The 22,648-nt window shown below is 49.6% G+C and overlaps 1 protein-coding gene across 2 annotated transcripts in view; it reads left to right on the forward strand.

Annotated features, from left to right (window-relative positions):
* LOC119953400 (transmembrane protein 235-like) overlaps positions 1-22,648 on the forward strand; it is a 64,076-nt gene that overhangs the window by 15,111 nt on the left and 26,317 nt on the right. For both annotated transcript variants that reach the window (XM_038777649.1, XM_038777650.1), the window contains exon 2: positions 14,786-14,866. In XM_038777649.1, coding sequence (XP_038633577.1) covers positions 14,786-14,866 — 81 coding nt within the window. The remainder of the gene's footprint in view (positions 1-14,785; positions 14,867-22,648) is intronic.

Consider the following 22,648-nt stretch of genomic DNA (forward strand, 5'->3'; position numbering starts at 1 on the left):
CCTCCACCTCTGATGTGCGCCCGGGTAACACACCTAGATGTAGAGGTAGGCCTCGTAGGATTAAGGAGTTCTAGGTGCACAAGAGTGGGCACGGGTTAAGTTAGGCACCGGTTGTTAGGGTTTGAACAATGTGTTGCTATCACTAGCCACCAAAACAAAATCTTTGAAAGATCAAAGTCTTAACCCCTCACTGTCTTTGACCCTTCCGCCACATGGAAAGGTCATCACCCCATCTGAACTCAGCTCTCCCCACAGGCCCTCAAAGCTGAGGGTAAGACCCAATGACACCCACAGTGACAGACTCTCTAGCACGCCTCGGCTATCACTCAGTAAACCCTACACCTTTCCCGTCTTCCCCCTTTGGAGCTGCACAACAAAGGAATGTTCCCCCGCCCCCTCATTCAGACAGGAGACCGGGAATCAGTGTTCAGTCAGCACACAGACAGGAGTCAGACATAAGCAGATCATGAGGAGCACCACAGCTTTCCTCAGTGCGAATTCTCATCACCCTCCTGCCTTGACATGAGATTTACAAATGTGACCAATGGAGGCCCAGCATCCTGATCAGATGCTAATTAACCCTTTGGTGGGGGGGGGGGGGGGGGGGGGAGGGGGTGATTTGTGGAGATGCTGGACAACAATCCGCACTAGGCGGTGGGCGGCATGGTGGTGCAGTGGTTAGCACTGCTGCCTCACGGCGCCGAGGGCCCAATTTCATCCCGCCCCTGGGTCACTGTCCGTGTGGAGTTTGCACAGTCTCCCCGTGTCTGTGTGGGTCTCACCCCCACAACCCCAAGATGTGCAGGGTCGGTGAATTGGTCACGCTAAATTACCCCTTAATTGGAAAAATAAATGAAAAACAATCCTCCTATTGGGAGAACATGGAAGCGACGAGGGCATCCCTGGTCATCCTGCCCATCCGCACCCTTGCCGTTGCCTGTCCTCCATCCTCCTCGGGCATCCACACCTCTCCCTCCTGGTCCACCTCCTCATCAGAGGAAGTGACCCGTTCTTCCTCGTCCTCCTCCAGGATGTCACCCTGCTGCTGTGCCAAGTTGTGGAGGGCACAGCAAACCAGGGCAATGTGGGAGACCCTCTGGGGACTGTACTGCAGGACCCCACCAATCAAACTATGTACTTGTTGTGGACAACTTGCGGTCCTGCGTTTGTGCCCAAGCACAGATTGGCATTGAACCAGTAACCTCCTCCTCCTTCAGGGGCTATGCCCTACGAGAGTATTGGTAACCATGGACTTCCATTGGATCGGTACATGATTATGGTACTGCAGTGCCGTCTGAAGTCTGGCTGACCAGGAATCATCAGGCACATTGGAAGGCTTTACAGGCTGATTGTCAGCCTGTGTGGCCACACGATGAACACACCTTCTGTGGCCCGAGGTAGGGATGTTACCCACTGCTCCACAAGACTTCTGCCAGTGTCACCAAACTCACCTTAAAGTCACTGTAGAACGAGGCATGAGTGGGTTTAGCTCTGTCATTTAATGATTCCTGAAATTGTCCATAATGGTTTTAGTATCTCACAAGAAGAAGGATGGAATAAATTAAACCATTCAGGAGAGTTTAAAACATTTTTTTGCGTTTCTGCTGAAGGCAGTTTGAGGGAAAGCAAATTGAATGATTAGACTTGTTTGGTTTAATGGTTCTTGTTCCTAAGGAGAGTCAAATTCTACCCTTACGTTCTTCTTTTGAGTGTGAAAGAACATTCTTTTCGGTGTTTATATTTCTTGAATTTCCCTGCAGCACAGGCCAATCCCAGCTCGGAGGCTGGGCCGGGACCCTGTTCTTAGGCCTCAATCAGTACATTTTGATATGGCCACTGGGAAGTGCCAGATTAAGACTAACAAGCAATGTCTCGCTGAGGTCTGTGTGGTTCCAGGATAACATCTGGCGACAGAGGTTATGAACCAAATCAACTGTCTATGGCAAACTTTTCTAATCCTATATTGAGCTCGAATGTGCTTTGCACTGGTTTTCTGTGGGTTTTCACTGGTTAAAGCCCAAAGTAACCCTCGGGAGTCTGGATACCCTCTATCACTACGACCCTCGGGAGTCTGGATCCCCTCTATCACTACGGCCCTCGGGAGTCTGGATACTCTCTATCACTACGACCCTCGGGAGTCTGGATCCCCTCTATCACTACGACCCTCGGGAGTCTGGATCCCTTCTATCACTATGGCCCTCGGGAGTCTGGATACCCTCTATCACTACGACCCTCGGGAGTTTGGATACCCTCTATCACTACGACCCTCGGGAGTCTGGATGCCCTCTATCACTACGGCCCTCGGGAATCTGGATCCCCTCTATCACTACGATCCTCGGGAGTCTGGATACCCTCTATCACTATGGCCCTCGGGAGTCTGGATCCCCTCTATCACTACGACCCTCGGGAGTCTGGATACCCTCTATCACTACGGCCCTCGGGAGTCTGGATCCCCTCTATCACTACGACCCTCGGGAGTCTGGATACCCTCTATCACTACGGCCCTCGGGAGTCTGGATACCCTCTATCACTATGGCCCTCGGGAGTCTGGATCCCCTCTATCACTACAACCCTCGGGAGTCTGGATACCCTCTATCACTACGACCCTCAGGAGTCTGGATACCCTCTATCACTACGACCCTCAGGAGTCTGGATACCCTCTATCACTACGATCCTCAGGAGTCTGGATACCCTCTATCACTACGACCCTCGGGAGTCTGGATCCCCTCTATCACTACGACCCTCGGGAGTCTGGATACCCTCTATCACTACGGCCCTCGGGAGTCTGGATACCCTCTATCACTATGGCCCTCGGGAGTCTGGATCCCCTCTATCACTACGACCCTCGGGAGTCTGGATCCCTTCTATCACTATGGCCCTCGGGAGTCTGGATACCCTCTATCACTACGACCCTCGGGAGTTTGGATACCCTCTATCACTACGACCCTCGGGAGTCTGGATGCCCTCTATCACTACGGCCCTCGGGAATCTGGATCCCCTCTATCACTACGATCCTCGGGAGTCTGGATACCCTCTATCACTATGGCCCTCGGGAGTCTGGATCCCCTCTATCACTACGACCCTCGGGAGTCTGGATACCCTCTATCACTACGGCCCTCGGGAGTCTGGATCCCCTCTATCACTACGACCCTCGGGAGTCTGGATACCCTCTATCACTACGGCCCTCGGGAGTCTGGATACCCTCTATCACTATGGCCCTCGGGAGTCTGGATCCCCTCTATCACTACAACCCTCGGGAGTCTGGATACCCTCTATCACTACGACCCTCAGGAGTCTGGATACCCTCTATCACTACGACCCTCGGGAGTCTGGATACCCTCTATCACTATGGCCCTCGGGAGTCTGGATACCCTCTATCACTACGGCCCTCGGGAGTCTGGATCCCCTCTATCACTACGACCCTCAGGAGTCTGGATACCCTCTATCACTACGATCCTCAGGAGTCTGGATACCCTCTATCACTACGACCCTCGGGAGTCTGGATACCCTCTATCACTACGATCCTCAGGAGTCTGGATACCCTCTATCACTACGACCCTCGGGAGTCTGGATGCCCTCTATCACTACGACCCTCGGGATCTGAATGCCCTCTATCACTACGACCCTCGGGAGTCTGGATCCCCTCTATCACTACGATCCTCGGGAATCTGGATACCCTCTATCACTCCGACCTTCGGGAGTCTGGATACCCTCTATCACTACGACCCTCGGGAGTCTGGATCCCCTCTATCACTACGATCCTCGGGAGTCTGGATACCCTCTATCATTACGACCCTCGGGAGTCTGGATCCCCTCTATCACTACGATCCTCGGGAGTCTGGATCCCCTCTATCACTACGGCCTTCAGGAGTCTGGATACTCTCTATCACTACGATCCTCGGGAGTCTGGATCCCCTCTATCACCACGACTGGAACCAGATGCTTCCTGACTGCTCCCATACATCACCAAGAAGCCCAGTGGTTAGCACTCACAATGCCAGGTTCTCTGGTTCGATTCCTGGCTTGGGTCACTGTCTGTGTGGAGTCTGCACGTTCTCCCTGTGTCTGCGTGGGTTTCCTCCGGGTGCTCCGGTTTCCTCCCACAAGTCCCGAAAGACGTGCTGTCAGGTAAATTGGACATTCTGAATTCTCCGTCTGTGTACCCGAACAGGCGTAGAGAGTGGCAACTAGGGGCTTTTCACAGTAACTTCATTGCAGTGTTAATGTAAGCCTACTTGTGACAATAATGATTGTTATTATTAATTATTTTTAAAGACTGTTCAGATTGACTTGTACACACCAGTCAGGCTCCCATTTTCAGTATCCTGTCTGTGGTGAATCAGCTGAGAAGATATCGACTAACTGGCTTCAACGCCCTCGGGTGAAGATCAGCTCGATTTCCTGCTTCTGATATCACCAGTGATTGATCCTTACTGGGGGTGAATGTGTGTGATGAAATTAGGATGTGAACAGGACTGGGCTCCGAGACGACGCCCGACATTCAAATTCCCCTCTACACTCACTATCTAATTTCACATACGAATATACTGAGGTACTGCATGTGAGCCTGTCAAGGGTTTTACCTCATTAAAGCCGTCATGTGAGGAAAGAAGGAGAGAGAACAAAGAACAAAGAAAAGTACAGCACAGGAACAGGCCCTTCGGCCCTCCAAGCCTGCGCCGACCATGCTGTCCGTCTAAACTAAAATCTTCTACACTTCTGGGGTCCGTATCCCTCTATTCCCATCCTATTCATGTATTTGTCAAGGTGCCCCTTAAATGTCACTATCGTCCCAGCTTCCACCACCTCCTCCGGCAGCGAGTTCCAGGCACCCACTACCCTCTGTGTAAAAAACTTGCCTCGTACATCTCCTCTAAACCTTGCCCTTCGCACCTTAAACCTATGACCCCTAGTAATTGACCCCTCTACCCTGGGAAAAAGTCTCTGACTATCCACTCTGTTTATGCCCCTCATAATTTTGTAGACCTCTATCAGGTCGCCCCTCAACCTCCTTCGATCCAGTGAGAGCAAACCGAGTTTATTCAACCTCCCCTCATAGCTAATGCCCTCCATACCAGGCAACATCCTGGTAAATCGCTTCTGCACCCTCTCTAAAGCCTCCACATCCTTCTGGTAGTGTGGCGACCAGAATTGAACACTATACTCAAAGTGTGGCCTAACTAAGGTTCTATACAGGAGAAAATCAGTAATGAAAAAGATATAGTAATTTGTACCACTTTCTATTTATTATCCCTGTAATTCTACAAGGTGAAAAACAAACTGAATCATTTTTAAATGTGGATCCTTTTCTGTTAGGTTGTCCTTGTTTCCTATGGGATTTTATTAAACTCAGCTTTCTTCTCTTGGAGGTTTACTGAGATGAAAAATGATTAAATATTTTATGGGCTTAATTTATTTCTGAGATAGGCTTGCCTCAAGGTGCCATCCAAATTGCTTTTATTACCAAGATCAATGAGGCAGGACACCACAAACAAATTTTGAACAAGGTGCTTATTCTGACAGCATTTAACTTTAATTGGTAACACTATGTACTTGTAATTTATCTGACAAACGTCAGTCACAAACCTTCACACGAATATAAACTAATATTTGAAGCCTAAATATATTGGGAACACCAGCAGAGCGTATCAACAGCGCAAGTGAGGAGGTGAGTAGCCATTTCCATTTTCTGGCATGCAGCTCAAGGACACCGGAGCTTCTGCGCCAGTTCTGGGGGGTGGGTGGGGGGTGTGGGGGGGGGGGGGTGGTGGGGGGGGGGATGGTGGTGGGGGAGATGGAGGGGATGGAGGTGGGGGGATGGGGGGGTGGAGGTGGGGGGGATGGAGGTGGGGGGGGATGGAGGTGGGAGGATGGGGGGGTGGAGGTGGGAGGATGGGGGGGGAGTGGTGGTGGCATGCCTCAGGGGGTTGGCCTTGGTTAGGGGGCTGAAGCATTCTAGATCGGGGGGTGAGGGGCTTTGCATCTGTGAGGCCTTCCAAACCCCCCTAGGACAGAGCCCTTCTGCAGCTCCTATCCTGAAATTCAATTTTACCCCCTTTGACTGTGAGCAGCCTCTAGCTTCACAGTTGAAGGCTATTCCAAATGAGGAAGTGGCCTTGTTAGTTGCGACTTCACGCTCCTCAACTCTCAAGTACCTCCCGAGAGGGCACACGTGCCATGCCTCAGAGGATGATTAGTGTATTGCATGTCCAGCAGCCCCTGATGCCTGAACGGTGTGCCTGAACTCTAGCACCATAGAAGAAGCTGCCAACAATCAAACACTACAGAGCAGGGCTTCACCATTGAGAATTTTCTTGCGGGCAGAGGGTAGGGGGTGTGGATGAGTGGAGGGCAGCTGAGCACGTCCTCCGCAATGTTCCCGGCAGAGGTCTGGGGTCTAGGGGTTCCTGATGTTGCCGGGGTGAGTGTGCAGAGCAAGGTTTGCCAGCACAACTGGCTCGCTGGACAGCACTCTGAGAGAAGGCGGGACAAGTAAGGGTGGGGGGGGGGGGGGGGGGGGGGGGGGTTGGGGGAGGGTCCCGGGGTGGATGGTCAAACTGATTGTCGGTCTCTTTCCTTCACTAATTCCTTCCAAGTAAAATGATGTTGGAGTCGGCCCTATGGAGGCTGCCCTGGTGTTGCTGGTGGCTGCCGAGGTGGACAGGTGCTGTCGAAGGCAGCAGCTACAACGCATGCTGGAGGTGGCACCCCGTGGGCAGAAGGCTGCTGCACACCCTGACTACCTGGCCACCCATCAGGCCGATGAAGGATCCAGAAGGGGAGGACTGCATGTACAAACTGTACAGTTGTCGTTGGTCATTGAATGAGCTGACGGACAGCAGGTGCCACAGAAGACTGCATCGCAGCAGAGAGACAGTGCCACACTGGTGCCACGTCCCCGCGGACATGGCACCTCATGGAGGAGGAGGACACCCACTCTCGGTGGCTGTGACGGTCAATGCAGCGTGGCTTTTTATGCCTCTGGATCATTTCAGGGGACCTGTGTGGCATATAACACTCTTCCGCTCACAGCTGTAGGTGAGCGCTCTGTATGCCCGGGTATTCAACTCTGTCACCTTCAAGCTGGACCAGGCCCACCAAGATGCCCGGCCTCCAGAATTTGCTGCCATTGCCGGATTCCCCAGCACTAGGGAGCAATCAATCGCATGCAAGTAACCCTGTGAGCACTGGGGCATGAGGGAGTGTCCTGTATTAACATGAAGGAGTTCCACTCCTTGAATGTTCAGATCGTGTGCGAACACCTCCTCCGAATCATGCATGTGTGTGCTCGCTGGCCTGGGAGCTTGCATGACAACTACATCCTGGGGCACTCAAAGATCCCCGGCATCTTCGAGGACTACCCCAGGATGACGGGTTGGCTTGTGGGGGACAAGGTAAACCCGCTGAGGTCTTGGCTGATGACGCCAGTGCAGAGCCTCCTCCCTCGTTGTGCTTCCTGAGCGACTCCATGGGATGGAGGGGCAGCTGGAGTGAGCTCCAGAGGCCTCGGAGTCATCTGGCGCTGCCAGTCCTGGAGGCTCCCCATTGTCTGCACTGGTGTTGAGCCCTCAGCGATGGTCCTCAGTGACTGGGCCAAGCTCTGGAGTGCTTCGGCAATGCCCATATGTGTCTGGGACATGTTCTTCAGCGACTAGGACATGATGTTGCAGCCCTCAGCCATAGGTGTCACAGACTGAGCCATGCCGTGGTCACCACCACTCAAGACGCGGATATTGTCCTCCAGATCCACAAAGGACACTCACACCAATAACTGTGACTATTATTCAAATTATCCGCATGGAACACTCATTGAGTGCAACAAGAAAAACCAAAACCACAAGAAGCAGAGCAGAAACAAGAACAACAGCAGCAAGAACAAAAACAACATGAAGTGCAAGAAGAACAACAAAAACCACAAGAACATAGAACATAGAACAGTACAGGCCCTTCGGCCCTCAATGTTGTGCCGAGCCATGATCACCCTACTCAAACCCATGTATCCACCCTATACCCGTAACCCAACAACCCACCCCCCTTAACCTTACTTTTATTAGGACACTACGGGCAATTTAGCATGGCCAATCCACCTAACCCGCACATCTTTGGACTGTGGGAGGAAACCGGAGCACCCGGAGGAAACCCACGCACACAGGGGGAGGACATGCAGACTCCACACAGACAGTGACCCACCCGGGAATCGAACCTGGGACCCTGGAGCTGTGAAGCATTTATGCTAACCACCATGCTACCCTGCTGCCCAAAGAAGCACTGCAGAAATTCGGACAACAGCAACAACAAAAACAACAAGCACAACAACACAAACTACAAGAACAGCAACCAAAACAACAAGAAGCATAACAAACACAACAACAAGCACGACAAGAACAACAACAAAAACAAAAACAACAAGCACGACAAGAAAAATAAAAGGAACAACGAAAACAACAAAAACAGAAACAACAAGCATGACAAAAACAACAACAAGAATGACAACAACAAGAACGACGATGAAAACAACAAAGACAGAAATGACAGAAACACCAACAACGACCTGTACAACATGGTGCAACTTTGCACAATGCCACAGCACGCTGCAAAACAATGACAAGATTACAAACATGCCATGGCATGACAAAGAATCTCACGGATTCACATCTGCTCCAGAACAAGCAAGTACACCGGCTTTCAAGGAGATGACACACTAAATCTATACTACAAGCATAAAAAAAAGTCCACGTCAGTCAACATCAGTGGTTCGACCATTCAAACACCTCGGGATGACTGGTTGGTTACTTAACACACAAGAACACTGACGACATTCTCAAAGGAGTTGCAATATCAACATCACCATGTCAACAAAAAAAAAAGAAAAAAAACTCACCGAACAAATTCATAAAGTTTGGACTCATAAATGTTTTTATTCAGATTGGACTCATAAATATCAATTGACTTTGTATAATAACCAATATCATCACCACTTGTACAGATATACATATCATAAGCATATCATAAGTAATCTAACTGTTTTGTACAATTTTCTTTACCACTTTACAGAAAATATGTAAAAGACAAAAAGGGGGATGTAGTGATCTGTATATACACAAGGGGTCAATGTAGTTGCAATACAATTGAGCAAGCACCAGAGGGAGCACGGGAGAGGTATAAATAGAGAGACAGGAAGTTAGAGGGCACTTCACAGAAACGGCAGCTGGGAGCAGAACAGACAGGCAGCTCAGATGTAACATAAGTTAAGCGCTGGAGAGAGAACAGACTCGCAATAAAGCATCTACTTCAACTTTAAGACTACGAGCTTTATTCAAGCTGTACAGTCACTGAAATGTCGCTGACACCCTCCTAAATCTCACTGATGTGCCCTGTCATCTGCATCCGTTCTGGGAGAACTTTGTCCAGAGGCTCGGCATCTGGCTGGGACCCAGCTGAGTCCTGGGAACCAGCAGACCTCCAGCTGCTGTCTCCATTGGATGTTCCTGCCTCCACCTGATGTGCATCAGCAACGGTGTGGTGCTCACCAGATTGTGCCCCAGAGACCCATCCACCTATGTTGCCCACCGAGGTGTGTGCCTCTGATCTGATAGAAGGAGCGGGTGATAGCCTTGACACCTTGCCGGTGGTCGCCTCATAGCTTTCTTCTGAGGTGGTCTCTTGGGTGGCAGGGGGTGGGGAGTTGCGGGGGTGGGGGTGGGGGGGGGGAGGATGACTCCGGATGGCCCGGCCCCATTAGATGGAGATCCTGCGAGAGAATGGATATGTGGTCAGTGAGAGGGAAGCATCATTGTGTCTGACATGAACAACTCACTTGAAACAGGACATCTGGGTGAAGAGGCACTGGATCCTCACCTCTGCGGCGCCGGCCACCCTCACTGTTGGTGACTGCTCTCTCCTCGGGCAACCCTGCAATTTATAGACACCGTCTTGGTCCTTTCACATTTATTAAGGGTTATCTTATCCTGCGGGTGCAAGGAGAGAGGGCATTGTGAGCCGCATGCTTGGTGTACGGGGGCTGTATAGCAGGTGGCATGTGTGGGCACCGCACCTGGACATGAAAGGGTTGTGCTGGTGGGTGTCAGGGGGTTCTGAGGAACAAGCACGAAGATCAGATGTGGTTGGGGGGTGGGGGGGGGGGGGGGAGGGGCGAGGTGCCAGCTGGTGAACTGAGAGGGGGGGGGGGGGCGGATTTGGGAATTTGAGGGGTGACAGGCAGAACTGCCAGGAGAGAGGTGGTAACTTACCCTTGCAGCTCATTGGAGGATGTTTGTCTTCTTCCGACATTGGATGGCCGACCTCCTTGTCATGCTGCCCACACAGACAACCACTGCCACTTCCGCCCAGGCAGCATTGCTGACCCTGCTGCTGGTCCTCTGACTCCCTCGGGGGAACAGGACGCCCTGACTCTCAGCCAAAGTATTGAGAAGCCTGGCCGGGTCGCCATCTCCAAAGCGAGGAGCAGGTCTGCGCGCTGCCATGCCTGTGTGTTGACTGGGAGTGAATAGTGAGGGAGCGCTTCAAAGCAGTGAGCTGCTGAGGTGCAGGTCAGGCGAATCAGACGGCAAGGCAGCCAATAATGTTGAGAATCGCATGGGGGCTCATTTTCGGCACTAAGTGCCGCTGAATATGGGCGGCAGTCTCGCCAATGCAGGCGTCGTGGAACACCCCAAAGCCACAGACTTTAAATTTTTCCCGTTGAGTCGCATCCTACATTTTATCTCAGCAATTGCACAAAGAATTGATGAGGATCCCCTTTCTTTTAAATAAATTTGGAGTACCCAATTCTTTTTTTCCAATTAAGGAGCAATTTAGCGTGGCCAATCCACCTACCCTGCACATCTTTGGGCTGTGGGGGCGGAACCCATGCAGACACGGGGCGAATGTGCAAACTCCACACGGACAGTGACCCGGGGCAGGGATCGCACCCATATCCTCGGCACCGTGAGGCAGCAGTGCTAACCACTGCTCCGCCGTGTCACCACAAGAATCCCCTTTCAGAGCACAACTCGTTAATCCTGCTTTAATTATATGGACATGGATATCAGATGACGACAGTTAGCTGAGGCACTGGAGGGTGACTGGGGGAAAAACTTTGCCAGAAGAATGAAGCGAACATTAAAATATTCACAATCTAGAGATCTGTCTGTCCATGATCTTGGACTTCTATCATTGATGCTGTGCATAGCAACAGGAGTAAACCACCTCTGTTTCAGATCTGTTGATACTCATTACTCATTACCACATCATAAATTCTGGAGTCAGCTCTTTGCTATAATTACTCGCAATTCAGTCAATTAAACCCCATTGAAGGCCGGTTTAGTCAGCTGGTTGGGCAACTGGGGCGGAATTCTCCGGCCCCCGCAGGGTCGGGGAATCGCCCGGGGCCGGCATAAATCCCGCCCCTGCCGTGGCCGGAATTCTCCGCCACCCGGGAATCGGCGGAAGCGGGAATTGCGCCCTGCCAATCGGCGTGCCCCCCACGGTGATTTCACCGGCCCGCGATGGACCGAAGTCCCGCCGCTGACAGGCCAATCCCGTCGACGTGGTTTAAACCACCTCTGTGCCGGCGGGATTGGTGGCGCGAGCGGGCCCCCGGTGTCCTGGGGGGGGGGGGGGGTAGGCGCGGGGCGATCGGACCCAGGGGGGGTGCCCCCACGGTGGCCTGGCCCGCGATCGGGGCCCACCGATCGGCGGGTGGGCCTGTGCCATGGGGCACTCTTTTTCTTCCGCCGCCGCCATGGCCTCCATCATGGCAGATGCGGAAGAAACCCCCCCCAACCGCGCATGCGCCGGTGGCGACGTCAGCGGCTGCTGACGCTCCGGCGCATGCGTGGACTCACGCCGGCCGGCGAAGTCCTTTCGGCCAGCCCTGACGCCAGCCGGCGTAGCACCAAAGGCTGTTGGCGCCAGTCAGCAGAGCGGGAGCCACTCCGGCGCGGGCCTAGCCCATTCTCCGCACCTTTTGGTGAGGCCCGATGCTGGAGTGGTTGGCGCCACTCCGCTACGCCGGGACCCCCCCGCCCCGCCGGGTAGGGGAGAATTTCGCCCCTAGTTTGTGATGCAGAGCGAGGCCAACAGCCCGAGTTCAATTCCTGTTCTGGCTGAGGTTAGTCACGAAGGCCCCACCTTGGCCCCCATCTGAGGTGTGGTGACCTTCAGGTTAAATCATCACCATCTTCCCTTAAAGGCTCTTCCCTTAAAGGGGAAAGAAATCTATCGCCATCTGGGACCATGGTGACTTTACTTACTTTATGTGAAATGGAAGTAATGTGCCATTGGGTACTTTGAAATGAAGAGTGGAGCCTTCACTAAAACCAAGAATGGTTTCAGCCTCAGCTGGAATAGCAAACAAATACACGAGTGTTGACAGAATGCGTTCGCTGTTTGGTGGCTGTACAAGATCACGTGTGTCCTTGTATTCCTTTCAACCACGTCTTCAAGTGGAGAGCCAAGATCCAAACACAGAATGAGGGAGGTAATTGAAGAAGGCAGAGAAGGAAAGCACATGATTTTAATGAGAGCAACGATCAGATACTGCTGCATGAGAAGCAGCAAAGAACAGAAAGATTGCTTGGTGCCATGACAAGAAATTGCAGAAAAATATCTTGTGTGGCGTGTAGAAAGAAATAGATCTCATCCAAGAACTGCAGACGCGTAACAGAAAACACTCAAATGACCTGACAAGGGCAGAGAATGTAATAGCCAGGCTGCAACCCTTTTCCTCCACATTGTTCATTACTAATTACTAAATTACTAACTGCATAAGTAGTTGTCAGACTGTGCTGTGGTTAAGGGGTCACCGACTTGGGACCGTACAGCATGTGTCATTTCCCCTAACAGCACTCAGTTTCGTACAGAATTTAGCCCATCCTTTATTTGAATGGGATGAAACCAGATCCATTACACGCTGTCTGATATGATGTGGGAGATTATTGGCTTCCCTTCCTTCATTCCTTTGATCTCACAGGAAATGCACATGAAAGGTAGGGGACCAGAGAACTGTATAGCTGGCCCCACTCTGAGAAACAGGTCAAGAGTTTCTAAGGGGTCATTCCATCATACGTGTGGAAGATAGAGAGATGGTTGGGATATTGCATGTTGCAGGTGTACAGGTACAGTCACCACGGCTTCCTTGTGAAGCAGCATCCAGCCAGGAATTTCTGTAACCTTCTCTGTCTCCTTGAGCCTAAGGGGTATAAGCTCACCCATTCTGATACCCTGGTTTCCTGCAGATCTATCACAGCAGATCTGTACACTGGTGATGGAGGGAGTGAGTGCTGTTATGATCCCTGTCGAGACAGATAGCTTCTAAAAAACAAATTTATATTCTCTAGTGATCAACTCAAAGAAACACATGACAAGATTTTGTGTTTTAAGACTTTTATTGTAACAAACAAGCTAAAAGCAACGTTGACTAAACATTACTAGTAGGCAAGTAATACACTAAACTATAAGGAAATATATCACCCCTTTACTTCTGAACACAACTGAAAACCCCATGTCATGTTTATACTTTACTGCAATCCCCACAGAATTGTAGTCTGCAGGGGAACCAGTCCAAAGTTACTCACAGCTTCTCCCCATTTCGTTAACATCCAGCGTCCATCAAAAGTAATTTTCTTCAGTCTTCTGAGAATCCCTGAACTGAGTTCTAGCAGCAAGGCCCACTCCAGCTATTCCTTCTCCTAGCCATACCAGGGTAAATTTTCCTGGTTCCTTAAATTTCCATAGGTCCCGTCTTCGCGGCCAGAGAATGGGCTCCCACCATCAGCTTGCCTCATAACTAACAGAAACCTTTCCTCTGTCTTTTCCTCTGCTATTTACAGCAATGATTTTTTACCTCCATCTCTCTGCTTAGGACCTCTGAAGCAGTACATCTGGCTGCAGTAAGGCCAGCTGCTTTTTTCTTTGTTTCCAGCTGTTAAAGATTGGCATCTCTCTTTCAATAAGGCTTGACTGGCTGTTCCCATGGCAGCCAGGTCACATGGTCTTGTTGCCAGGCAGAACTAGGAGGAGGTCACATTTTCCTCTCAACCACTCCCTTTTACCTTGATTTAAAGGAGACAGTTTAAAACATAACTATCTTTTAAAACCTCATATTTGTAACAAAGCTTAAAGTGCTCGATGGGATGTCAAGCAGACTGTTTTGTTCTGGATCGTGTTAGGTTTCTTGAGTGTTGTTGCAGTTGCACCTAACCAGGCAAGTGAAGAGTATTCGATCCTGACTTGTGCCTTGTAGATATTTTACAGGCTTTGCGGAGTCAGAAGGTGAGTCACTTGCTGCAGACTACCCCAGCCTTTGACCTGTTCCAATAGCCTTGGCATTTATGTGGCTGCTTCAGCTTCTGACCCATGACAATTCCCAGGATAACAATGTTAGGGGATTTAATGATGGTAATGACATTAAATACGATGGTGGCTGGTCAGACTCTCTCTTGTTGGGGATCCTCATTGCTTGGCACTTGTTGTAGAATAAAGTTTACTTGCCACATACCAGTCCAGGGCTTTTGTGACTGTATCTTAAGAATTAGATGTGTTTAATAAGGATGTCTGTCAATCACCCGCCCCCTTATATTATCACTTCCCTAATTTTACAGATAAACTTTATAAAACTGAAATGTATAAAAGTTAAACTGGTGCATGAATTTATTATTGTACATTAATCTGAATAATAATCTAATCTAATATTGAAGGTTGTTACATTCACTACAAATATTTAAACAATATTTATGGTCCTGTGTATAAAATATTTTAAGTCTCATTTTGATTTCATTTTCAGGTAAAAATGCTTGCATTGCTTTAATAGACCCCTTTGGGGAAGAGAGTCAGAATGTGCCTGAATCACAACATCACTTACTGGGTAAGTCACAGTATATTCTGTGTGAGTCCTGGCATTTTATGTGTGAGTCCCAGTGTTTTCAGTATAGTGGCAGTATTCTCGGTATAAGTGCTAGTATTTCATAACCTAAAGATGTGCCGAGTCGGTGGATTGGCCACACTAAATTGCCCCTTAATTGGAAAAAATAATTGGGTAATCTAAATTTATTTTTAAAAAATCACAGTAAGAGAAGTGATGAGGGGCGGAATTCTCCGACCGCCCGCCGGGTCGGAGAATCGGCGCAGCGTGGTGCGAATCGCGCCATGCTGCCCCGACACTGGGACGCAATCGGCGATTGGCGCCGGCGTGGTCAGCGCGACGCTGGTCGTGTTATGCGGCGACTCTCCGGTCCGGGCTGGCACGCCGATTCTCCGGGCCGGATGGGCCGAGCGGCCGTCAACAAAAAGCCGAGTCCCGCCGGCGCCGTTCTAACATCCTCTGAGCTGGCGGGACCTCGGCGTTGAAGAGTCTGGGGACAGCCTGTGGGAGGGGAGGGGGGATCCGATCCCAGGGGAGGCCTCCGTAGTGGCCTGGCACGCGATCGGGGCCCACCGATCGGCGGGCCATTCTCTCTGCCCCCCCCGGTCTCCTTTCCTCCGCGCTGGCTCCTGTAGCTCTGCACCATTTGGCGCCGGGGCCGCCGTAGGGAAGAAGGCCACTGCGCATGCACGTAAAAACACTCCCGTTTTTACTCCGGCGTCGGCACTTAGCCGCCCGTTGGGAGAATCCCGCCCAATGTATTTAAGGGATCACATGTGGTCTGCCTAAAATACTAGTGTTTCAATGTATTGGTAGCACTCACTTCTTGAAAGTAACCCATTTAATCACAGCCTCCACCAGTTTGCTGAGAGAGGTGAGAGGAGAAGGTAGTTGAGAGAAGGAGGTTAAGAGGTGACTTAATCGAGGCATACAAGATGATCAGAGGATTAGATAGGGTGGACAGTGAGAGCCTTTTTCCTCGGATGGTGATGTCTAGCACGAGGGGACATAGCTTTAAATTGAGGGGAGATAGATATAGGACAGATGTCAGAGGTAGGTTCTTTACTCAGAGAGTAGTAAGGGCGTGGAATGCCCTCCTGCAACAGTAGTGGACCCCCCCCCCCAACATTAAGGGCATTCAAATGGTCATTGGATAGGCATATGGACGATAAGGGAATAGTGTAGAGGGACTTTAGAGGGGTTTCACAGGACGGTGCAACATCGTGGGCCGAAGGGCCTGTACTGCGCTGTAATGGTCTATGTTCTATGTTCTATGTAGTAGATTTAAGGTGATTGTTAGAAGGATTAGAGGGGACATGAGGAAAAGCATTTTCACCTAGAAGTTGTGGGGGGGAGGGGGGGGGGGCATCTGTAATTCACTTCCTAAGTTGGTGGTTGAGGTTGGAATGCTCAACTCAGTTAAAAGGTACCTGGATCTGCCTCTGAAGTGCTGGAAACTGCAAGGCTATGGACCAGGTGTTGGAAAATGGGATTAAAATAAGTGGCTGGGGCGGGATTCTCCCCTACCCGGCGGGGCGGGGGGTCCCGGCGTAGCGGAGTGGCGCCAACCGCTCTGGCGTCCCAGACCTCCCCAAAGGTGTGGAATTCTCCGCACCTTTAGGGGCCAAGCCCTCACATTGAGGGGCTAGGCCCGTGCCGGAGTGGTTGGCACCACGCCAACTGGGGCCAAAACCGGCACAAACGGCCTTTGACGCCCGCCGCCCGGCGCCGGGGCTGGCCGAAAGGCCTTCGCCAGTCATCAGCTGCCACTGACGTCACCACCGGCGCATGCGCGCTGGGGGATTCTCTTCCGCCTCCGCCATGGTGGAGGCCGTGGCGGCAGCGGAAGAAAAAGAGTGCCCCCATGGCACTGGCCCGCCCGCCGATTGGTGGGCCCCGAACGCGGGCCTGGCCACCGTGGGGGCACCCCCCGGGGTCCGATCGCCCCGCGCCCCCCTCGGGACCCTGGGGGCCCACTCGCGCCGCCAATCCCGCCGCCACCAGAGGTGGTTCAAACCACGGCGGCGGGATTGCCTCTCAGCAGCGGGACTTCGACTCATCGCGGGCCGGAGAATTGCCGCAGGGGGCTCGCCAATCGGCGAGGAGGGCACGGAGAATTCCGGCCACGGCGGGGGCGGGATTTTTGCCGGTCCCGGGCGATTCTCCGACCCTGCGGGGGGTTGGAGAATTTTGCCCCTGGTTTATTTGTTTTCTCTTGTTTTGGCCAGTGCAGACACAATAGGCTTGTCTATGGTTCCATAAGGAAAGAGGGAGATTGTGAGGTTAACAATTTGTGCAGAAACAAAGAGATGCAGGAAAGAGGGATGGAACGAGGAATGGAGATTGAAAGAGAGACAGATTCTTGGGTAGTGTGAGAAAATAGGGAAAGAGACAGAACAAACAATGGCGAAGGAAGAGAAAGAGGTTTCACAGGAGGCCATCCAGCCACAAATTTCCCCTCTGTGGATAAACATTCCAGCCAATCTGATCACTTGCCTCCCTCCTCCTAGTGGAACAATCAGTGCTGCAAACTCCTGCCCCTCCAGCCCAACAAGTGAAGGCTCGCCTGGCTACTGAATAAGTTGTGGATTTCATTCTGACTTCCAAATGTCTGAGCATGCACAGAACAAGTGGGAGAATGACAAAGAAGCAGCAGATGGAGGCAGCCCGAAGGATGATGTCCTTATTCCAATTCACAGTTAATTGTTCAAGCCCTCGCATCAGAATAGCAGTGCATTTGGAAAGTCATGATCTCATTGGTGGGAGGGAGGTGGGCAGGTTGTAAGGAGGATATAGATGGTTTTCAGAGAGATATTGACAGGCTAAGGAAGAAGGCAGAAAATTGGCAAATCGAATTCAACGTGGGGAAATGTGAGATTGCTCATGTTGGGCTGGTTTAGCACAGTGGGCTAGACAGCTGGCCTCTAAAGCAGAACGAGGCCAGCAGCACGGTTCAATTCCCGTACCAGCCTCCCCGAACAGGCGCCGGAATGTGGCGACTCGGGGCTTTTCACAGTAACTTCATTTGAAGCCTACTCGTGACCAGTAAGCGATTTCCATTTCATTTGGATGAAAGAATGAGAAGACGGATTGTTATTTAAATGGAGAGAGAATGCAGAAAGCTGTAGCACAAAGGGACTCGGGGGGGGGGGGGGGGGGGGGGGGGGGGGGGGGGTTCCTGTTCATGAAATCCAGATAGTTAGCAGACAGGTGCAGAAGGTCATGGGGAAAGCAAATGGAATGCTAGCTTTTATTTCAAGGGGGCTGGAGTATAAAAGTAACGAGGTGTTGATGCAAATGTACAAGGGACTAGTCATGCCAGATTTGGAATACCGTGTACAGACTGGCCCCCTTATTTACGGAAAGATATATGATCTTTGGAGGCAGAGAGGAGGTTTACTAGGATGATGGAGGGACTGCCATAGAAGAAAAGATTAAACAGGTTGGGCCTGTACTTCTTGGACTTCAGAAGAATGAGATGTGAGATCATTGAACCGTATAAGATTCTTAGGGGGTTTGACAGGATAAATGTTGGAGGATGTTTCCACTCATGGGAGAGTGTAGGACCAGAGGGGAAAGTCACAGAATAAGGAAGTGCTCATTTAAGACGGATTTGAGGAAGAATTTATTCTCCCAGTGGTGAATCTTTGGAATTCTTTACCCCAGGAGGCTGAGTCCGTGAGCATTTTCAAGGCTGAGATTGATAGATTTTTAAAAATAAATTTAGAGTACCCAATTATTTTTTTCAAATCAAGGGGCAATTTAGTGTGGCCAATCCACCTCGACCCTGCAAATCTTTGGGTTGTGGGGGCGAAACCCACGCAAACACGGGGAGAATGTGTAAACTCCACATGGACAGTGACCCAGAGCCAGGATCGGACCTGGGATCTCGGCGCCGTGAGGCAGCAGTTCTAACTCACCATGCTGCCCGGATCGATAGGTTTATAATCAGTTGGGGAATGAAGGATTATGGAGAGAAGGCAGGAAAGTGGACATAGGTTGATCAGCCATGATCTTATTAAATGGGGGAGCAGGCTGGAAGGGCTGAATGGCCTACCCCTGTTCCTATTTCTTATGGTCTATTAAGGGTCTGAGAAGTGTGTAACTTTACCACAAAAGCAGGAGGTAGTAGCTGGATAAATCATTTCCAATCAGGAATTGATAGCCAGGGTATTAAGGGACATGCAAGCAAACTCAGAGGAAGGAGTTGGGATACAGATCAACCATCATGTGTCAAAGAGGTAACCATATTGCAGGACAGCAGACAAAGGCTGACAGAATCCCATCTGACACCACCTTTCCCAGAATTGTTACTTCATTACGGTTCCACATTCCCATGAGGAGCCTGGGAAAGGTTCATTCCAGAGGGCAGACCACGCTGCTGAAAGAAAATTAACAAGAGGAAAAGAAACAGAAGACCACGGGGCATGCCATGCGTCAGAACTTCTTTCTTCCAGTACTGCACCTCACCTCTCCAGGCCATTCTGCTGTGTTTTCCTCCCACCCAGTGATGAACAAACTCCAGAGAACCCGTCCAGGAAGGTTGTCATTTTAATAAGGCCTGTCTCTCAAAACAGGTGGAGACCTCTCTCAGCAGGATTTGCTAACTGTCTAAGAGTTAACATCTCCTCCCTTATGTCAAGTGCATTATCGCTAGCTCCTTGCCTCACGGTGAACCCACTTTCCCCATTACTATAACCAGTAGAGAAAATATGTACAGTACAACATTAATATCGGCCAAATCACTATCACAAATGCATATACCAAACTTACCAAGATTGTCATCAGGGTCCAGCAAAAAATAGAATTTGTGAACACGGGGACCACCTTTATTATTAATAATCAATTAAAATTACACTTTCCCATGATTCCATTGTTTAAACTAGGTTTGTATTCTCTGGAATATAAAAGATTAAGGGATGATTTGATTTAGGTTTTTTGGGTTTGATAATATTCCCTATCTTTCTGTCGGTGGGGGAGTCGAGGACTAGAGAACATCACCTTAAAATCAGAGCTAGGTTACTCAAGGGGCAAATTAGGAAAGGCCTTCTCCATGCATAGGGTCTGAGAAGTGTGGAACTTTACCCCACAAAAGCAGGAGGTAGCAGCTGGATAAATCTTTTCCAATCAGGAAATGATAGTTCTTCACCAGCCAGGGTATTCGGGGACATGTAACCAAACTCAGAGGATGGAGTTGGGATACAGATCAACCATGATCCCATTGAATGGCTGTCAGGGCCGAGTGGCTGAATGGCTTATTCCTGTTTCTATTAAAGCAAATTACAGCGGACGCTGGAACTCGAAACCAAAGAGGAAACGCTGGAAAATCTCAGCAGGTCCGGCAGCATCTGTCGGGAGAGAGAAGAGCTAATGTTTCGAGTCCAGATGACCCTTTGTCAAAGCTGAAAGACTTAGAAAGTGAGATATATTTGTACTGTGGGGTAAGAGAATGAAAGTTGAGTCATGGCCACAGAAACCAAGGGAACAGAGTGCTAATAGCCACAGAAACCAGGGGAAAAGAGGGCTAATGACAGTGCCCAGAGAGAACAAAAGGTGTGAAAGGCCAAACAGCAGAGAAACTAACATCAGAGGGTAAACTGTGACAGATGTAGCTGTGGGGGGAGGGGAAGCAAAGGGAGAGAAAGGGTAAGGGAAGGGGGGATAAGAAGTGGGGGGGATATATATAAAGAAAGACAAGAAAGAAAGAAATGGTAAAAGACAGTTAAAATGAAATCATTCAGTTGGACTTCTAAGGGTCTGATATTATAATCTTTCAATCCCAGGTTCGAGTCAGAACAAATGTCATCCAGGACACCTGTGTCCAGGGATCCATATTAATTCACAGACACTCTTGAATGTGTTTAAAGATATTGACTGGGTGAAGCAGGCTTGTGGCACAGCGATTGCTGAGGATCTGACTACACGTTTCTTATGGTGATGGATGCAAAATCAATGGGCAAATCAGCACAGACTATTCCTTTGTACCTTATTGGAGAAGACTCCAGAGCCATATCAATGAATGCCTGTTAAATCAAATGCAATATCATTTAATTCCAAAACTTTTTTTACATTTTAAGAGGGCAGATTCTGCCATATTGCTACTGTTTGTTCCTGGAGAAAATATCTAGGGATTAGAGCAAAATTAAGGTATCATTACAAATACAACTGTTGTTGACAGTCAATTAAAATAAGGGTATTAAGTTGATGGTGATACTTCATTGAAATATGATGCTTACGTTTTGTTTTGCAATGGTTTTACACATCTACTTGTACATCAACTGTTATTCTTTGATCTTAAAAGATCAAATTAGATGTTCTAAACTCACTCACAAAATTATTAAACCACTGTTGTAAGACCAGAACATAAACAACATTGGCAATTTCTGGATCAATTTTCTGCCTTTCCATCTCCTGCTCATAGAGTGCATCAAATCAATGGTCAGAAACTCTGATCCCTGCTTTGTTAGCGTTGAGCAATTGTCCCACAGACTTTCATCTTTGAATCACCTTCTCAAGGGGTAGCTCATATTCTGAGACCTAAACAATCCTTCTAGTCATGTCAAACGTTCAGCTTGGAGCAACAACCTCGGATAAATGAACAGAACAGAACAGAAAGGTCAAAATCATCTTCTAAAATGGCTCTCCTTTTTGTTAGTTTTCCAGCAGTATTGAGGGTATTAAGAGGGACTGGACATGACTAGACAACCACCAAAAACAAAGCCTGGAGAAGAATCATAGAATTTACAGTGCAGAAGGAGGCCATTCGGCCCATCGAGTCGCACCGGCCCTTGGAAAGAGCATCTTACTTAAGTCCATACCTTCACCCTGTCCCCATAACCCCACCTAACCTTTTGGACACTAAGGGGCAATTGATCATGACCAAACTACCTCACCTGCACATCTTTGGACTGTGGGAGGGGGCAAACCGGAGCACCCAGAGGAAACCCACGCAGACACAGGGAGAAAATGCAAACTCCACAGACAGTCACCCGAGACTGGAATTGAACCCAGGTCCCTGGAGCTGTGAGGCAGCAGCGCTAACCACTTTGCCATAGTGCCGCCATAAGCTGCAGGCAACCCGTTTCAGCATTCACATATAGTGCTGAGGATTGTGTCAGAAACTAACATTACTGCTGAGTGATTGTTGAAAAAAGTGTTTCTGAACTACAATGGAAGGCTTGAATGTAGAAAAAAATTACCATTACCGAAATTCAATTTCCTTCCTGTGCGTTCTGAGCATGTGATAATAAGACACAGCTCAACCTTTTTCTTTCACAGACCAAGGAATACATCCAAGAGTTTCCATTTGCTTTGTTATCAGTGTGAGAAGATTAATCCACTAAATGATCAATTGCAGCTGCCTTTTGATGTCGCTGATGAAATGTCATTTCTTAAAATTTTAAGGTGCTTTTTCCTCTCTGGCATTCTTTGTTTTTATTTTTTAGAATTATGAGGGTAGATTTTATGGTCAGCACTACTGTCACTTGGTGTGTGTGAGTCATATTCTTCTCATCCTTATTCTAATACAATCATTAACCCATTTAATTTAATAGCATCCAAGGATGATGTTCTTTACAAATCTCCCTTCTCATTGTCTGACCTCCATATAAGGGTCCCGGGTTTGATTTCCACTTGGGTCACTGTCTGTGTGGAGTCTGCACGTTCTCCCCGTGTCTGTGTGGGTTTCCTCCAGGTGCTCCGGTTTGCTCCCACAAGTCCTTGTTAGGTGGACATTCTGAATCACCCTTTTGTGTACCCGAACAGGCACGAGTGTGGCGACTAGGG

The sequence above is a fragment of the Scyliorhinus canicula genome, chromosome 18 (assembly GCF_902713615.1).
Source record: "Scyliorhinus canicula chromosome 18, sScyCan1.1, whole genome shotgun sequence".
Classification (NCBI taxonomy): domain Eukaryota; kingdom Metazoa; phylum Chordata; class Chondrichthyes; order Carcharhiniformes; family Scyliorhinidae; genus Scyliorhinus; species Scyliorhinus canicula.